This window comes from Felis catus, chromosome C1 (genome assembly GCF_018350175.1).
Source record: "Felis catus isolate Fca126 chromosome C1, F.catus_Fca126_mat1.0, whole genome shotgun sequence".
Classification (NCBI taxonomy): domain Eukaryota; kingdom Metazoa; phylum Chordata; class Mammalia; order Carnivora; family Felidae; genus Felis; species Felis catus.
The window spans coordinates 567796-584531 of record NC_058375.1 but is presented as its reverse complement, the minus strand read 5'-3'; the positions used below and the strand labels follow the sequence as shown (position 1 = coordinate 584531).

Below are 16736 nucleotides of genomic sequence, written 5' to 3'. Positions count from 1 at the left end.
CTTCCCCACTCACGCTCTGTCTCTCTCTCTTTCTCTCTCAAAAATAAACATTAAAAAAATTTTTTAAGAAATGGTGCAGAGGCACTTGGATGGCTCAGTCAGTTGAGCGTTGGACTCTTGATTTCGGCTCATGTCGGATCCCAGGGTTGTGAGACGTTGGGTGCCTCACTAACAGATTGGAGCCTTCTTGAAGTTCTTTCTCTCTCTCTCTCTCTCTCTCTCTCTCCCTCTCCCTCTCCCTCCCTCCCTCCCTCCCTCCCTCCCTTCCCCCCCTCCCTCCTTCCCTCTGTCCCTCCCCCGATTGCATGGATGTCCCCTCTCTCTCAAAAAATAGTACAATCAGACTTTAAACATGCCATTCTTTTTCAGCTGTAATATTCTTAAAATTATTCTGGAATTTACTCTTAGTTCATTTTTGCTAATTTTGTCTTCTAGTTGTCTGTCCCCAGTGAGCGTCCGCTGCAACGCACAGAGCCGCGTGGTGGTGCTGGAAAAGGCACGCCAGAAGCTCTCACATGTTTTATCTTTCCGACTTCATGTTCATTTCTTCTGATTCTTTTTCTTGGATAATATTCTCTCATAAGTGTAATTTTTTCTCACTTACAGAGAAATTAGAATGATAATTTCTGCAATTATAGATTTTTTTAATGTTTGTTTTTGAGAGAGAGAGAGCACACGAGCGGGGCTCTAACTCATGAACCTTGAGGTCATGACCTGAGCCGAATCAGAGGCTTAAATGACTGAGCCACCCACACACCCCAATTACAGATTTTTAAAGCCTATTTTTTCTGCTGCACTCTCTTCGGTCCAGTTTCCTTTCCTCTGTGTGCTTCAGTCTCTCCACCCCATGTTGAAAACTTTCCTCAAATGTCTGATGAGCCTTCTTTCCCTGCTTGAATGTAGGAGACACCGCGGTGGGTAGGCTCGGGCTCAAACAAGCGTGTCCCCAACCTCCAAGCAAAAGTGGTTAAAACAAGACAGAGGGTGGTTGCTCCCTTTCGTGGGGGGCCGAGGGCTGGTGTCAGGGTTCCCTAATCTTCAGGGACCCCATCTTTTCCCCTTTGCTGTTCCACCGCCCTCACGGGCCACGACGGCCTCCCAGGCTGCAGCTCTCGTGCCTGCGAGCCCGCCGGAAAGGAAGAAGGGTCAGAAGGTGAGACCTTGGAGCTGGTATCCACGGACCAGAACTTGGCACACGCAGCTGCAAGGAAGGCTGGAAGGCAGAGTTTTTGTGGGAGACACGTTTCCAGGTAAAGCAGCGCCGGCGTGACTTAGAAATAAGGGAAGAGAGACGCCTGGGGGGCCCAGTCCGTTAAGCCTCCTGCTTTGGCTCGGGTCATGATCTCACGGTTCGGTTTGTGAGTTCTGGTCCCCTCGCTCCCTGCCCCTCCCCCCCTCACTCTCTCTCAAAAGTAAACATGTAAATGAAAAGAAGAGCAGAATGGATCTTGGGAATAACTGGCAGTCTCAGCACTTCAAAGCTGACTGGGGGCTCTGCTTGCCTGAGCTCGCCGTCCCGAGGCCGTCCAGGGTCCTGCTGGGCGAGCTGGTGAAGCCTCCGCAGCCTGTAGCAGAACATCTTTTCTCTTTCTCCTGGGACTGTTCCACCTCTGCCCTTGGAGAGCATGCCTGGCAGGGGGAAAGAAGCTTGGAAATCACGCCCCACAGGGTGCAGATTTCCACCTGACCTCCCTCCACAATTCAAGTCAAATCATCAACGTCGGTATTTTCTCAGGGCTCACTGCGCGGCAGGCAGTGTTCTAACTGCCTTGCGTGTTTTCACGCATAGTTCTTGCTCAGCCTAACAAGCTGGGTGATATCTCCAGTCCTGTTTTATAGATAAGGACACTGAGAGTTGGGACACCTGGGCGGCTCTGTCGGTTGAGCATCCGACTTCGGCTCAGGTCGTGATCTCACCGTTCGTGAGTTCGAGCCCCACGTTGGGCTTCTGTGCTGACAGCTCAGAGCCTGGAACCTGCTTTGGATTCTGTGTCCCTCTCTGCCCCCTGCTCATACTCTGTCTCTCTGTCTCTCTCTCTCTCAAAGATTAATAAAACATTAAAAAATTTTTTTTTAAATAAATGTACGTTACCAAAAAAAGATAATTAAAAGTCATACATTTAAAAAAGAACAGGGGCACCTGGGTGGCTCAGTCAGTTAAGCGTCCAATCCTTGATTTTGGCTTGGGTTGTGATCTCACGGTTCCTTAGATCGAGCCCACGTTGGGCTTCGAGCTGACAGCGCAGAGCCTGCTTGGGATTCTCTCCCTCCCTCTCTCTCTGCCCCTCCCCTGCTCACTCGAGCTCTCTCTCTCTCAAAATAAACTTTTTTTAAAAAGCAAGAATACCCAGAACAGTTATGAAAAACAAAATGAAGGGGTTATGAGCCCTACCAGATGGTAAAGCATATTCAGATCCAAATACTTAAAACAGTGTGCAACAGAGCAGAACCCAGCAATACTGCATGGGACTCCTTTAGGGATTCCTCCCACACCATAAGCCATTTAATAAATGAAGCTGATTGGAGGCTTGTGCCTTACACCAGAACCAATCCCAAGTTGATCAAAATCAGACCTGGAATAAATAAAACCAAAACAGCACAGGGGGTGGGGGACAGGGAACCAAAGGAGAATCCACACCTTTTTTTTCCCCTAAAGATTGGATTTTTAAGTAATTTCTGCACCTAACATGGGGCTTGAACTCACAACCCTGAGATCCAGGGTCAGATGCTTAACTGACTGAGCCACCCAGGCTCCTAAGGATCCTTTTTTAACATCAAGCTGGAAGGCTTTTCTAAATATGACCCCAAATCCTGAAATGATAAAGGGCGTTACGTTTTACCACATACACATAAAGCATTTTTGCCTGGTGGAACCGTTACAAGCAGATCCAAAAGGCCACAAACTGGGAGAGGTGTTTGCAACTTAACATTACAGATAAAAGGCTGGGGCGACACAAATTGGTAAGATGGAGAGGAAATGGGTCAAGGACACAAAAAGGACAGAAAAAAAACATTTTTAAGTGAAGGTTCCTGTAGTTTTTAAAGTCAAGACCCCCCCCCCCGCAACACACACACACCCGGGACGCTTCCAAAAGGGGGAGGCTGCTGGGCCCCACGTCCTGTGCAGTACCCCGCACGGCCGGTAGGTGGCGATGCCCAGCGCTGCGCCCCCTCCCGGAGCAGGCGTGACGCGCTCGCTCGGGGTCCTGAAGCCCAGTTAGTTCCATTGCTTCCAGGGCATCTTGGCGCAGGTGCACATGGCGTCCGTTCTAGGGCTGCGTGTGCGGCAGTGTGGACGGTATCAAACCACGGAAGCAGCTTGCCATCCACAGGGCGCTGCCACGTAGCTCCCGCGTGCATCTCAAAGGCATATCATCAAGGAAAGAAGGCAAGAGGAGAGAGCATTTAGTATGCTACGACTGTAAACTGGCCTGCACACCCTTATCTGCTGACACGCTAACCGCCTGTGGAGGGAAACACGCTTTGCTGACCACGGTGGCTGGCTGGGCCGTAGGACAAGGTTCACCATACTTATAATGTTGTATATGTGAGTCAGGTTTTGCCTCTGCAAGCAAAAAAAAAAAAAAAAAAAAAAAAAAAAAAAATCAAATGATGAAATAAACCAACAATTAGGAAAGCAGAGTCCTGTTTTCAGTAACAAGGTGGGTTCCGGCACTTGAAAGCCCTCAATGAAACGATGGGAAATCTGTGCAAAATATAAACAGATGGCCACTGGAGTGTGGCACTTCAGATGGAGAGGTGCACGTGTGCAAAAGGGCAGCCCTGAGCCGGAACCGCGGGAGCTGAATAGAGGCCTGCCGCCCTCCCTCCCGAAGGCCAGTCCCAGCTGAACTTCCCCAAGTCAAGTCCCTCCTGACTCCACAGGAGGCCTGGGAAACCATGTGTTCCTGTCACAGAAGCGGTTCCCCGGGGTCTTGGTCACAGCCCCAGGCTGTGGGCCCCACCTTGCCTTGCCAGCCTCTGGTGCCTCACATTGACCCCTCACCAGGAGCTGGGTCCCAGGGCTGTGTCTAGGCCCCCCAGGCACAGCTGGAGGCAAGGGACGGCGGGACCCGCTACCCACCGTGCTGCCTCTGAGGCCCCTCTGGACCCAGCTGGGGTGTGGGAGGTGGGACCGGGCAGAGATGCTCAGATCTGCAGGGAGGAGCCGTCAGGCCGAAAGAATGACCTGGGGGTCCTAGGAAAGAGAAGGGGTCCGTGGAGGAGGAGGAGGAGGTGAAGTCGGTGAGGTTGGCAGGGCCCGCTTAGGACCTCCAGGTCACCCATCCAGGGGACTCCGAGGTGCACAGTTAGAAAATAGGTGTGTCGATGTTTAGGCAGGAGTTTTCCTGGCTCCGGTGGCCTTGAAGTTCGGGGGACTCCTAGCCTCGGGCAAGGCTGGATCCAGAGACTCGGAGCAAAGAGTCTGTCCAGGTTGCTTGCGCTTCTCGGGGGTCGGCTTCGTGCTCAGACCAGCTCTTCCCACACTTCATTAGGGCTGCAGCAGCTGGCAGTCTGTCCCCTCCAGCAGAGCAAATGCCCCTTCCCGCTCCCTTCGGCAAAGGCCTCGAGGCCAAGGGGATCATCGTCTGAGAGACCAGGCCCGGGTGCCCCGCCAGCCCGTGGGGGGGGGGGGAGGGAGGGTGAGGATGGAGAAAGGAGGTTCCCAAAGAGAAATGGGGGGTCACTACTCCTGGAAGTCAGAAGGGGGGGCAGGTGGGCACCACTGGGGTTTCAGCTTCAGTTGGCGTCTCTCTCACTTCAGCCTGGCTGCACCCCAGTGGCCAGCCTCCGTGCCTGCAGAGCCCAGGCTCCTTCCCCTGGTTTCCCACGAGCCTGCCCAAGAAGGTGACCCCAGGCAGAAGTGGGGGCCACCTATTCCAGCCCACCCCACCCCGCCTCTCTGGGGGTCCTGAAAGAGGTTGGTGAAAGGAAAGCTGGTGTGTGTGTGCAGTGCATGCGCTTTTGGCGGGGGGGGGGGGGGCTTTGAGCGATGGGCCACATGGTCTGTGCACGGGAGGCAGGGGGGCTAAGCTGATGGATGTGCACGGGTCCTGCCCACGTGCCTTTTCTGCTGGCGGGGAGGCCACCGGAGCCACACTCAGCTACCTGGGGAGGGAGCGTGCTGACCCTCGACCTCCTCCTCCCCTCCCCTTAATGGAGCAGAGATTACAACAGGCCCAGATGCTCCCACAATCCCCATTAGCCCTTATATTTCTGGGCAGGGGGCGGCTGAAGGGGGTTCTCATTGGAAGTTCTCAGGACTGGTGGATCCGGGATCACAGATGGACTGCCTCTGGGGGGCCAGAGGAAAGGGCCCCAATCCTTCCACTTTCCCCTCAGGCTGTGGCTGGTGGCAACACAGAGCCACGCCCTGGGACTGGGTGTCAGGTAGAGTACAGTAGCTATTCTGCTGGCCATTGGCAGGGGCAGCCATGGAGGTGGGTGTGGAGGTTGATGTGGGGTGTAGGCTGGTTGGGGGGGTGTCCCTTGTGGTCTCTGGGGACAGTTCCTTTGCTTCCAGGGCCCAGAACTTCACATGGGAAGAAAGCCTTTCTCACGTCTGCCCTCCCCAATCCTGCTGCATCTCAACAGAACTCACACAGGGACACGCGGGCACAGGTCTCCCCTCCCTCACTCGCTCTTTGCCCACAGTAGGCAGGATGCCCTGGACGGAGCAAGTGCCCACGTGGGGGGACAGCAGAGCCTTCAGCCTCATGGTCAACCCTTCCACCCGGCCAGGAGTTGCCCTGACCAGGAAAAGCTCTGCAGTGGTGAGCCCCCAGCCTCAGAACAGGCTCAGGTCACGGGCACCAGAGTCCCCAGAGAGGCATCAGGCCGGATCTAACCAGATCTCCACCTCGCCACTTTGCGAAATGCTGAACGGCCCTCCTATTTCTGCCTGGCTCTTCTCCATGGGGTGGAGTGGCAGATTGGCTACCCGTAGGTCCTCAGGCCCAGAGATGCCACAGTAGTGGAGATTTGGGCCACTGGAGAGAATGGGGCCTCCCCCACCCCCACACTGTCGCCTGGGGCAAAGTGACTGCAGGAGCTTCAGGCTTCCATGGGAAACCGCAGCCCAAGGAGCTCGGGGTAGGGACATAGAAGTTCCTAGATCATCATCACTTTCTGCTTCCCTGTGGAAGCGCTCAAGTCCCCCACCGAGCTGGGGCAGTCCGAGCCCAGGGCCCTCCATGCCAACAAGCACCCCTCCCCAAATCTACCCACAACCCTTCCCCATGAGGTGTAGAGGCCTGGGGAGACCCTTGCAGGGTCCCAACCAGCTGGAGGGGCCTGGTGTTGGGGTCAGGGTCCTCCAGGCTGGTAATGAGGCATGCTGGGTACAGGGCTTCTGACCCTCGGCCTCAGGTTTTGGTGGAGGCCTTGAGATCTAGCGCTGCCCTAGGACTTTCTGGGATGACCAGGAATTATTAAGGCTGGGGGTGGGGAACAAGGATTCTGTGAGTGCTGCAGCCCACATAGTCCCTCCTCTCTTCCCCAGGTGAAAACAGCACGTGGGAGGTGCTACAGGGAACACAGGGTCCATGAGACAGTTGCCAGGGACTTCTTGTCGCCTCCCTTCCCAGGGCAGAGTAGCCCCTCAGACAGAGACATGTCCCCTGCACCTGACGTGTTTCTGCTTCAGGTCCCTTCAGGTCAGGCGGACCCCCAGCCCTGGAGGGGTGTCCTGAGAACCGGGTCCTCTAGGCAGGACAGCACTGAGGGGCTGCTGTCTTGGGCTGGTCCTGAAGACAAGAGTAGGAGAAGGTATGTGTCCGTCCTTCCCCTGGGATGCGCCAGGTGAACTTGTTGGGGGCTGTTCCCTTTGCCCAGTCCTGACCCCCTCCCCAGGGCATGGGGGGAGGGGGGCTAGCCCAGGGTCATGCGTGTGAAGGGAAGAGAGAAGTAGAGGACTGATTAGAGCAGGGGATGCTTTTTGATGAGAAGCTCCATTCAAGTTTTCATCAAAGGAATCCTCGTCTCTCCGGTGCCCCTCCCGCGTGGGCGCTGCCTGGTCTCTAACCCGGTGAAGTAAGGTGTCCGTCTTCGGCCCCTCCTCGTCACTGCAGGCCGACCCTTACCCTGGGTCCCCACCGCGTATCTGGGGAATGGGGCATCCTAGGGCAGAGTGACCCGGACTCCTCAGCGTTCCACGGCGCTGCCTCCTCTCCCTGTCCGGAGGCGCTGCCAAGGGCGGTCGAAGAGCGGCTCTCGGAGGCCACCACTACCCGCCCCGTCCCCCCCACCCCGGTCCCCAGAGAACCTTCGGAGAGGCCTAGAGGGGGCGAGGAACGGGCGGAGAGCCGCTCGCTCGGCGACAAAAGAAGGGACAGGCGGCGTGGACCGCGCGCGCGCGTGCGCGCGGGGCCCGTCGCATCTCACCCCGCCCCACGCGCGGGGCCGGGAACTCCAGGCCGCGCTGGCCACCCCCTCCCCTCGGCGATCCACCCTCCGGGGGCCGCGGGCCCGCGAGGGTTAAGGGGGGTGGGGCGTGGGGCGGCCCCGCCCCCGCCGCCACGCCGGGTCCGAGCGCGCACGGGGCGCGGGGGCGGGTCGGAGCGGGCGGCGGCAGCGGCGGCGGCGGAGGGCGCGGCGCGCCGGGGAGCGCGGGGAGCGGCGGCGGCGCGGCCCGCGTGACCCTCCGCCGCGCCCGTGAGCCCGCGAGCCCGCGCCCCGCCGCGCCGCCCAGCCGCAGGATGCGCGCCCCGCCGCTGCTGCTGCTGCTGGCCGCCTGCGCGCCGCCGCCCCGCGCCGCCGCCGCCGCCCCGACGCCGCCGGGCTGGGAGCCGGCGGCCGACGCGCCCTGGTGCCCCTACAAGGTGCTGCCCGAGGGCCCCGAGGCGGGCGGCGGGCGCCTGTGCTTCCGCAGCCCCGCGCGCGGCTTCCGCTGCCAGGCGCCCGGCTGCGCGGCGCACGCCTCGGCCGGCCGCTCGCTGCGCGCCAGCGTCCTGCGCAACCGCAGCGTGCTGCTGCAGTGGCGCCTGGCGCCGGCCGAGGCGCGCCGCGTGCGCGCCTTCGCGCTCAACTGCTCGTGGCGCGGCGCCTACACGCGCTTCCCGTGCGAGCGCGTGCTGCTCGGCGCCTCCTGCCGAGACTACCTGCTGCCCGACGTGCACGACGGCGTGCGCTACCGCCTGTGCCTGCAGCCGCTGCCGCTGCGCGCCGAGCCCGCCGCCGCCGCCGCCGCCCCGGAGCCCGCCGGGGCCGCCGAGTGCGTGGAGTTCGCTGCCGAGCCGGCCGGCATGCGGGAGATCGTGGTGGCCATGACGGCGGTGGGCGGCTCCATCTGCGTCATGCTGGTGGTCATCTGCCTGCTCGTGGCCTACATCACCGAGAACCTCATGCACCCGGCTTTTGGGCGCCCCGGCCTGCGCAGGCAGCCCTGAAGCTCCGGGCGGCCCACCGGGGCTCTGCCTCCTCGAGATGGGCGCCCGCTCCCCACTCCTCGCTCCTGCTCCCTCCTTAGGATCTTCACGCAGGGCCCACCGGAGACCGGTAGGGCCTTGGAGTCATCGCACGACCTTCCTAGCCCGGCCTCTGCCTCCCAGACTCCAACTCGGGACTGACCCTTGGGCCTGCGCAGGGGTGCCAGCCTCGTCCAGGGCTCTCCCTGCTTTCCAGAGGCCTTTTTAGGGGGCCACCAGGACATACAGCCCCTTCTAGCAAGAGCCATTGGCACCCCCGGGTCATCACCCTGCACCTCCAGCCTGTGCCAAGTTGGAAAAGGAACAGGCTGTCGTCATCGCTTGGTCACTGTGTGCTTTGCTGGCTCGACGAGGTCCCTTGGAGCCTGTCCTCTCCCCACCTCACCCCAGTGGGCTTAGATTAGCTTCGTGCCTTAGTGTCTCTGGCCCACTGCGGAAGCCACCCACCCGTCCTGTGCTGTCTGAGGGCGTCCGGTGGCCCTGGTACTGGCCGGCTTGTGTGTGCTTCCGGCCAGGGCCCCCCGGGGAACTTACCCCCCCTTCAAGCTTTGCAGGAGCCTCAAGTGTGGGTAAGCGTTGTCCTGTGTTGTCTTCCTACTCTGGTGTGTGACACGCCGGAACCATGATGTAGCAGCAGGCAGGCCCAGCCTTTCATTGCCACGTCCAGGGGTGAGTGTCCTCTTACCTTGTGTGAAGCTGACGGCTCTCCAGGGCTGCCCCTCATTCTGTTTTGTGGGTACTGCCTCTGTCGAGGGCTTTACGTGGTGAGTGAGGGCAAGTGGCTGGAAAGAGGGGTCTGGTTGGAAAGGACAGCGTTGTATCCAGAGGGCGGAAGAAGGGAGGCCGGCCTCGCCCAGCAGGACTTGCCTCTGTGGTCTGGGTCCCAAGCCTGGACCACAGCATGATGGACAGCACCGCCCCACCCCTTCCCTGGGTTGGCAGTCAAGAGCCAAGGACTTGGCTGGTGATGCCGCTGCCCACGGTGGATGGAAGGCCGGCCCTGCCCCTTTCTGGGAAGACGTGAACCCCCTGGCCAAGGTTGCTTCCTGAGCTGGGCACCGGGCATCCCCAGGAGGGGTGAAGCTCACTTAGCTCTCCAGGAGCCCCTGACTGTGACCACATCCTGGACCTGGCACTTCTGGAGTCACTGTGGCCAACCCCTCCCCGCCCTCACCCCAGGTCCTGGCTGGTGCCCCCACAGTGCCCGCTCCCTACCTCTCTGTCTTTGCTCTGCCTGCCCTTGGCATGGCGCTGGTCAGGTGCAAGCCTGGCGTCAATGTCTAAACGTCCATCATTTTAGACCAAAACCACTGTCTTGTGTGCTTACTGGGGAGGAGGGAGGGAAGGGTGCAGGGTGAGGGGAAGAGGTGGCTTCTCCTCCCAGTCCCAGGGCACTCTGCCCTTCCAATTTGGGGCTGAAAAAGTATCTCCTGGGCCTGTGGTATTTGGGGGGGGGGGAGGTGGGTATGGCACTGTCTACACTTGGAATTAGTCCAGTCTCACGGGTGACCCAGTTGAGCCGTGACACGTGCTAATGCCGCTCCAGGAGGGTCCTCTCCCCAGCCTGGGCCTCCCCACGCAGCGCTAGAGCCGGGGAGAGGGGGACCTGGGGGCCGCAAGTGGAACGAGCACCGAGCACCGGATCACCACCCATCCTCCCAACAGCCCGCCCCCTTCTTGGCTGTCCTTGAGATGCTGGAGCTGGCTGTGACCCTGAAGAGCAAAACCAGCTGGGGGCGGGCCAGGCTGTGAGGAGTGACTCATCCCTGTGGAGGGGGCAGGGTGCAGTGATGTGTCTGTCTAGACAGCTGGGGCAGGAGTGGGTTCTGCCTCTAGAAGGTTTCATTCTGACTTCCTGGGGGCCCTTTGCCTGCTGCAGCACCCCCCCCCCCCCCACACACACACCGGTCATGTGCTTGGGCGTCTTCGACAGGGCAGAGGTGGGAGCCCTTGGCAGCTCTGGTCTGAAGAAGCCTGGCGTCTGCCCTCAGCTCCTGGGTGCAGTTGGGTTCCGGGACTGGAGCCACTGGGAGGCTTTGTGAGGCCTGCCCTCGTCCCGTTCTCCCCCTTCCTTGGCGCTCCACCTGGTTTGGGGCCCCTTTGTGGGTTCCAGCTCATACCAGCCGGAGCCACAAGCAGGTCCCATGCGCCGCTTGGCCAGGCTGGTCAGCACTGACCTGCAGCCTTCTGCTCCGTACGGTTTCACTCCAGGGGCTCCTTGAAGGACTGGAGTCCGACTGTAGGTTTGCAGAGGCGAGCGGCCCTGCCCCGGCGCCATCCGGTCGGCGAGCCTCGGCCTGGGGGCTGCCCCGGAGCTGGTGTGGGTGGAGCGCTCCTGCTTCTGAGCTCACCGTTATCCTCACCAGTGCTCCCTTCCCACCTGGCCCCACCGTCCTTCCAGGGGCGCAGGGGACACTCAGGCTCCTACCCCACCTGGCATCACCCCAGTCCGCCTGAAAGACTGACCGGTGTACCTTGTCCAGGGCGTCCCCTCCCCTCCATCCCTACCATCTCCTGGAGGAGACTCCCTCTCCTGCCCCCTTCTGTCTCTCTCCCTTTCCCTCTCGTGTGGCCTCTGCTCTCCTTGTGGCCACTCCAGTTCTGACTGGCCAACGGGTAGACCTGCCACCCTCCTGTAATCTCCACGGCTTCCCTGTGTCCTGCAGGTGGGGTCCAGATGCCTCATTTGTCGGTTGAGACTGCCAGTCTCGCGAGTGCCTGGAGATACTTAAGCTTCTGACTTTCTGACGTGGAACACAAGTAACCGCTCTGGTCCCGAAACGCCGAAGGGCTGCCTGGCTGTCATCCTGGCCGTGCCGTCCAACAGCCGTGCGGCCGTTCAGAGCCTTGGTTTCCTCATCTATGAAATAGAGACCGTCACAGAACCTAATTCACAGGCTTGTTTCAAGGCTCGCATCGCTGTCCACGCCCACTTGGAGTGCCCTCTGGGCTGAGACCCCCAGGGCTACATCCCCAGCCGAACCGCACGCGAAATGAATGTAGACATGCGGCCCTTCTTGAAATTCCCATGTCGATGCCTTCTGTGTGCAAAACAGAACTCCTCATCCCCTGCTCAGTCGCCAAAGCTGGTTCACAGCCTTTATTTCTTGCTTAGCGGGCAGGAGTGACCCACCGTCATCCTGTGAACACGCGCTGAGTGCCCCGGGGGGGGCTGGCTCTGCGGCCCCTGCACCGACTGCACGACGCGGGACGCGGCCCGGGCAGCAGCAGCTCGCCCCGGGGCCCGGGTTCCTCGGGCGCTGGGAAGCCATTCAGGCGTCAGGCCTCACGGGAGCAGCCAGGTTTCCTCAGCGCTGGCCCCCGTGAGGATGTCATACTCTCGGAGGCTGCTCAGCTGGGGGGGGGGGGGGGAAGGTACGCACAAGGCGGCAGACAGGATGAAAGGCGAATAGAGGAAAAGTCTCTTGACGGGCACATTGCGGTGCTGGCACTTCCCTGGTCATCTCAGGATTGGAGGTCAGGGCTGGTGGATCTGTTTTCAGGGACAGTCGGGAGCTGCCGAGGACCCCGGCTTGGGGGACCAGCAGTTTGGCCCCTTCAGCCCGGGTCTATAGAGGCCGGGGACCCTGACACCCAGAGCCTCCCCAGACTCGCCACACCTCTCTGCTGCACCCATTTCGTCCCTCACTTGTCATTTTCTGTTTAGCTTTGCTAACCTAGGCAGTTAAGATTTTTATGTTTTCTGGACTTGGCTTTTTCTGCCACGCTTCCTTTATCTGCAGGGATGTCACTATGCTTCTCGTTCTCTGCTTTTCTCACGGTAAGTCTTCCTGGGATTCAACTGCCACTCTGTCCTGTTGGTCATGTAGAGCCGAGACTGGTTTCCTCAGGCTCCTCGCGGAGTGCGTGTGGGCTGAGATAGCTTTCCTGACTTCCCGACTGTGTTAACACTGTTCAACACGTGGCCCCACAGAATCTGGGATCTGCCTTTTCTTTCCCCTGGTCCATTTTGGGGGGGCGGGGCACAGGGAGAGAGAGAGAATCAAGCTCCACGCTCAGCACGGAGCCAGACACCAGGCTCGATCCCATGACCCTGGCATCACGACCTGAGCCGAAACCAAGGGTCGGACGCTGAACCGGCTGAGCCATCGAGGCACTGTGCCCCGTCCACTTTTATCTGGACTTTCTCATCCCTTGACCCCGGCATCTCTGTCCTGCTCAATTTGGATTCTAGTCCCACAAATTCTTCCACGCCCATTCCCTTCTTCCCTCGTTAGCAAGCACTCTCACGTGTCCTCAGATAATCTGCTTTTTAATTTACCTCCAAGTCGTGCTGTTGATCTTTACTCTTTACCCAACTCCGCGTCTGAGATTCGTCATGTTGCAGTATGCACAGACGTCTGACGGCTTCTCTGCCGCATACGATTCCTAGTGTCCTCACCCCTCGGGAGAACACGGGTAGGTGCAATACAATCACGACGTTTCCATGCAAATCCTCAATCGTGCTCTTAAGCAGTCCCTGCCCACCCAAATACTACAAGAATACTTTCCTAGGGCGCCTGGCTGGCTCGGTCGGTATAGCATGCAACTCTTGATCTCAGGGTTGTAAGTTCAAAGGGCAAAACCCCGAAGAAGAAAGAGGACACGTAGATCTATAGCTTAGTACAGACTAGCATGTGTGAGGGAATTATGAGGCCAGCCAAAGAACCAACAAAAAGGATCAGAGGGCAAACTCTTAGAGTTCAAGCAGGGCCGGGAGCCTCTACCAACCAGCCAGAGCGCAGGCCTGCTTCCTGCGATTCAGTCACACACACACATATGCTGCCTGACGTCGCTGTGCAGCTCACTGATGCGGTTTGTTTTTATCCTTTCTTTGGTTTCAATTATAGTTTCTCCTTGTATGTGTTCAATTTCACTAACTTTCTCTTCTGTAATGTCCAATCTACCATTAATTCCACCCAGTGTATTTTTCATATAGATATTTCAACACAAACCATAAAAGAACTAATTGATAAGCATAGTTTATCAACCTTCAGAACTTTTGTCCTTCAAAAGAAATTGATGAAAGGAGAAAATATTTATTTTTAAATGTTTATTTTGAGAGGGAGCACAAGCAGGGGAGGGACAGGGATAGAGAGAGAATCCTAAGCAGGTTCCGCACTGTCAGCGCAGAACCTGACTCGGGGCTCAATCCCACGAACCGTGAGATCATGACCTGAGCTGAAATCAAGAGTCAGACACAACCAGCTGAGCCACCCCGGCACCCCGAGGGAGAAAATATGTATAAATTACATATCTGGCATATGTGTGTGTGTATATATATATATATATATATATATATATATATATATAAACATAGACATAGAGCTTGAAATGTAACATGATGATAAATGTATAAATGATTTAGGCACTTCACCAAAGATGTAGAGCTGGCCAACAAGCACGTTAAAATATGCTCAATTTCATTAGTCTTTAAGTAAACATACACTAAGACTACATTAACATACCATGAGATACCACCTATTAAAATGTCTAACACGAAAAAGACTAATCATATCAAGTGTTGGCAAGGTAACTCCAACACTACTGGTGGGGACGTAAAATAGCACATCCACTTTGAAAACAATCTGGCAGTTTCTTAGAAAGTTAAATATACAAACATCTGACCTAATCATCCTACTCCTAGGTATTAACCCAGGAGAAATAAAAGACTGTGTCCATACAAAGGCTCACCTATGGATGTTCAAAGCAGCTTTATCTGTAATAGCTAAAAAGTGAAAACCCAAATGTCAGCAGATGGATAAAGTGTGGCCCACACACTCGATAGAATACTGCCCCATAATAAGAATGACCCAGGGGCGCCTGGGTGGCTCAGTCGGTGAAGCGTCCGACTTCAGCTCAGGTCCCGATCTCACGGTCCATGAGTTCGAGCCCCGTGTCGGGCTCTGGGCTGATGGCTCAGAGCCTGGAGCCTGCTTCCGATTCTGTGTCTCCCTCTCTCTCTGTCCCTCCCCCATTCATGCTCTGTCTCTGTCTCAAAAATAAATAAACGTTAAAAAAATAAAAAAAAATAAGAATGACCCACTATTGATACATGCAACATCTCCCCTACAGGCACTCAGCAAGTGCCAATAGGGACAACAGCTCGATGTGAAGAAAAAAGCCATCTCAGCTGGAAACAGAGGTCTTAGCTCTTTAGAGCTGAGTCTGTGAATGTGGTGGGCAGAGCAGAGAGTGCTAAAAACAACGTTCAGAGTCACCAAGAACTAGTTGAATGTGGTGTTGGGAGCACAGAATGGCCGATGGGAGAAGGTGGGGGGAGTGGGGAGTAACGTTTCTTCAAGTCGGTGACATTTATCTGAATCTCAGTCCGAATCTCAGTCTGAATTTGGGGGGTGGTATATGCAGAGGTATATAAGGCATGAGACAAGCAGGTTGTTGTTGTTGTTGTTGTTGTTTAGTTGTTGGGCCACTGAGTTCTAAACAGGGAGCAGGAAGAAGGAGGTAAGAGAGCTTGCTACTGTCAGACCAAGTCTTTGAATTCAGGTTAGTAGGTTCTGAGCACACTAGGGAAGCCACTGAGGACTTTGGTCTTTAAAATGTAAGTAACTCTCGAATTTGTTGTGAATGTAAAAGAAAGTACATGTTCATCATAAAAAAACTGAATCAAAGAATTCCAAAAAATATAAAGGACATTCAAAGCACCCTTAATCCTACCACCCATAAATACCTGCCACCTCACTTTTAACGTTTTGGTGTGTGTCCTTCTTATGTTCTGCATATGTTCAAATAAGTAGACAGCAGGTGGGGAAAGTGTCCTCATTCCTCCTCATTCATCCCTCAAACCCCCAAGTTCTTTTTTTTTTTTTTTAATTTTTAAAAACATTTATTCATTTTTGAGAGTGAGACAGAGCACAAGCAGGGGAGGGGCAGAGAGAGAGGGAGACACAGAATCCAAAGCAGGCTCCAGGCTCTGAGCTGTCAGCACAGAGCCCGACGCGCGATTCGAACTCACGGACTGCCAGAGCATGACCTGAGCCGAAGTCTGACGCTTCACCGACTGAGCCACCCAGGCGCCCCACCCATTTTATTTTTGAGAGAGAGAGAGAGACAGAGGGGGAGAGAGACACAGCATGAGCAGGGGAGGGGCAGAGAGAGAGGGAGACACAGAACTCGAAGCAGGATGCAGGCTACGAGCTGTCAGCACGGAGCCCGACGCGGGGCCTGGAACTCACAGACTGCCAGATCATGACCTGAGCCGAAGTCAGATGCTTAACCGACTGAGCCACCCAGGCACCCCAAACCCTCAAGTTCTTCCAAGTAAATGCTTCCTTGCTGCCGTCTGCCCTGTCCTCCCCCACCCCAACTATGTCCAGCAGTCCTGAGAGTCTAGGGGCCGGGTTCTCAGCTTCTGTTCTCCCTGCAGACAGCATGAGCAAGGATAGGATACTTCAGTATCGGTGACGGTGGTCCCTCACCATCTGGCTTCTGAGTTTCACACGTCCTCTCCAACAGGAAGCCTCTCTTCCACCGTGCCTAAGGTCACACCTACCCTTCGAATACCTAGTTCAAAAAGCCGCCACCCCCACGTCGACAGCTCCAGGCACCCCACTACCACAGCTGTTCCACTCCAGGGGGATCTCCAAGTCAACGCACAGAGTGCCCCTCCACTGCCGCCACCCTTGCATGGCCTGATTCCTCCTCTTACCCAGTGCGGCTCCCACGGGGGAGCATCGCCCTCCGTTTGCCCCCCCCCCCCCCTTTGTCGTGCTCCCCTAGAAAACACCAACTCCCTGTCCACTCTAAACCCGGATCCAGGCGGTGGACAGGGCTGGAGAATAACAAAGGGGGTTCCCTAGTCTGTTACACCGTGACCCTAAATCTCGAGCCCGCAGTGCCTCCAAACCGACCCGAGGACCTAGTCAACTTGCTCTCCCGCGGGTCCTTCACGGGTCCTCTCCCCAAGTGCTTCCTAACTTCACCTAAATGTTAAACTTGTAAGGGTTTTGAGGAGAGCCGTGCGCTGACGCTTGCGCGCGCCCCGGGCCGCAAGGCGGTTCCAGAAGAGGCGGCGGGGGCCCACGACCGAAGCGATCTGGAGCACTGGGGACTGACAGCGTGCGCGCGGAGCGGGTCTAGGGGGCGCGTAACGGCTCCGGCGGCAGGAGCGAGAGCCCGCGGTCCGGCAGGCCGGGGACAACGCACACAACCGACCCCAGCCGCTGTCGCGGCGGGCGCGTCACTCTCGACGACGACGGCGGCGGGACGTTCGGGGCGTCGGGGGCGACACTGCCGGCGACGGCGGCGGGGTTTTGTGACGTAGGACGCCAGCGCGAGGCTCCCGGGGGG

The 16736-nt window shown here is 57.3% G+C and overlaps 1 protein-coding gene and 1 long non-coding RNA gene across 2 annotated transcripts; one reads left to right on the top strand and one right to left on the bottom strand.

Moving 5' to 3' along the window:
- Positions 1 to 275: 275 nt before the first annotated feature.
- LOC123379438 lies at positions 276 to 7274 on the bottom strand. The gene is made up of 3 exons (XR_006583820.1): positions 4085 to 7274; positions 3078 to 3565; positions 276 to 1629 (listed from the first exon to the last, which is right to left on the bottom strand). It is a non-coding gene; the product is annotated as an uncharacterized LOC123379438 (long non-coding RNA).
- Positions 7275 to 7679: 405 nt separating this feature from the next.
- On the top strand, positions 7680 to 9733 carry FNDC10 (fibronectin type III domain containing 10). Its single transcript, XM_011284427.3, has one exon. It carries the CDS (start codon positions 7698 to 7700, stop codon positions 8385 to 8387), a length of 690 nt encoding a protein of 229 aa, XP_011282729.2. The 5' UTR covers positions 7680 to 7697; the 3' UTR covers positions 8388 to 9733.
- Positions 9734 to 16736: the final 7003 nt, after the last annotated feature.

Coding starts and splice junctions, on each gene's coding strand:
- FNDC10 (XM_011284427.3), top strand. CDS start 7,698: ATGCGCGCCCCGCCGCTGCTGCTGCTGCTGGCCGCCTGCGCGCCGCCG.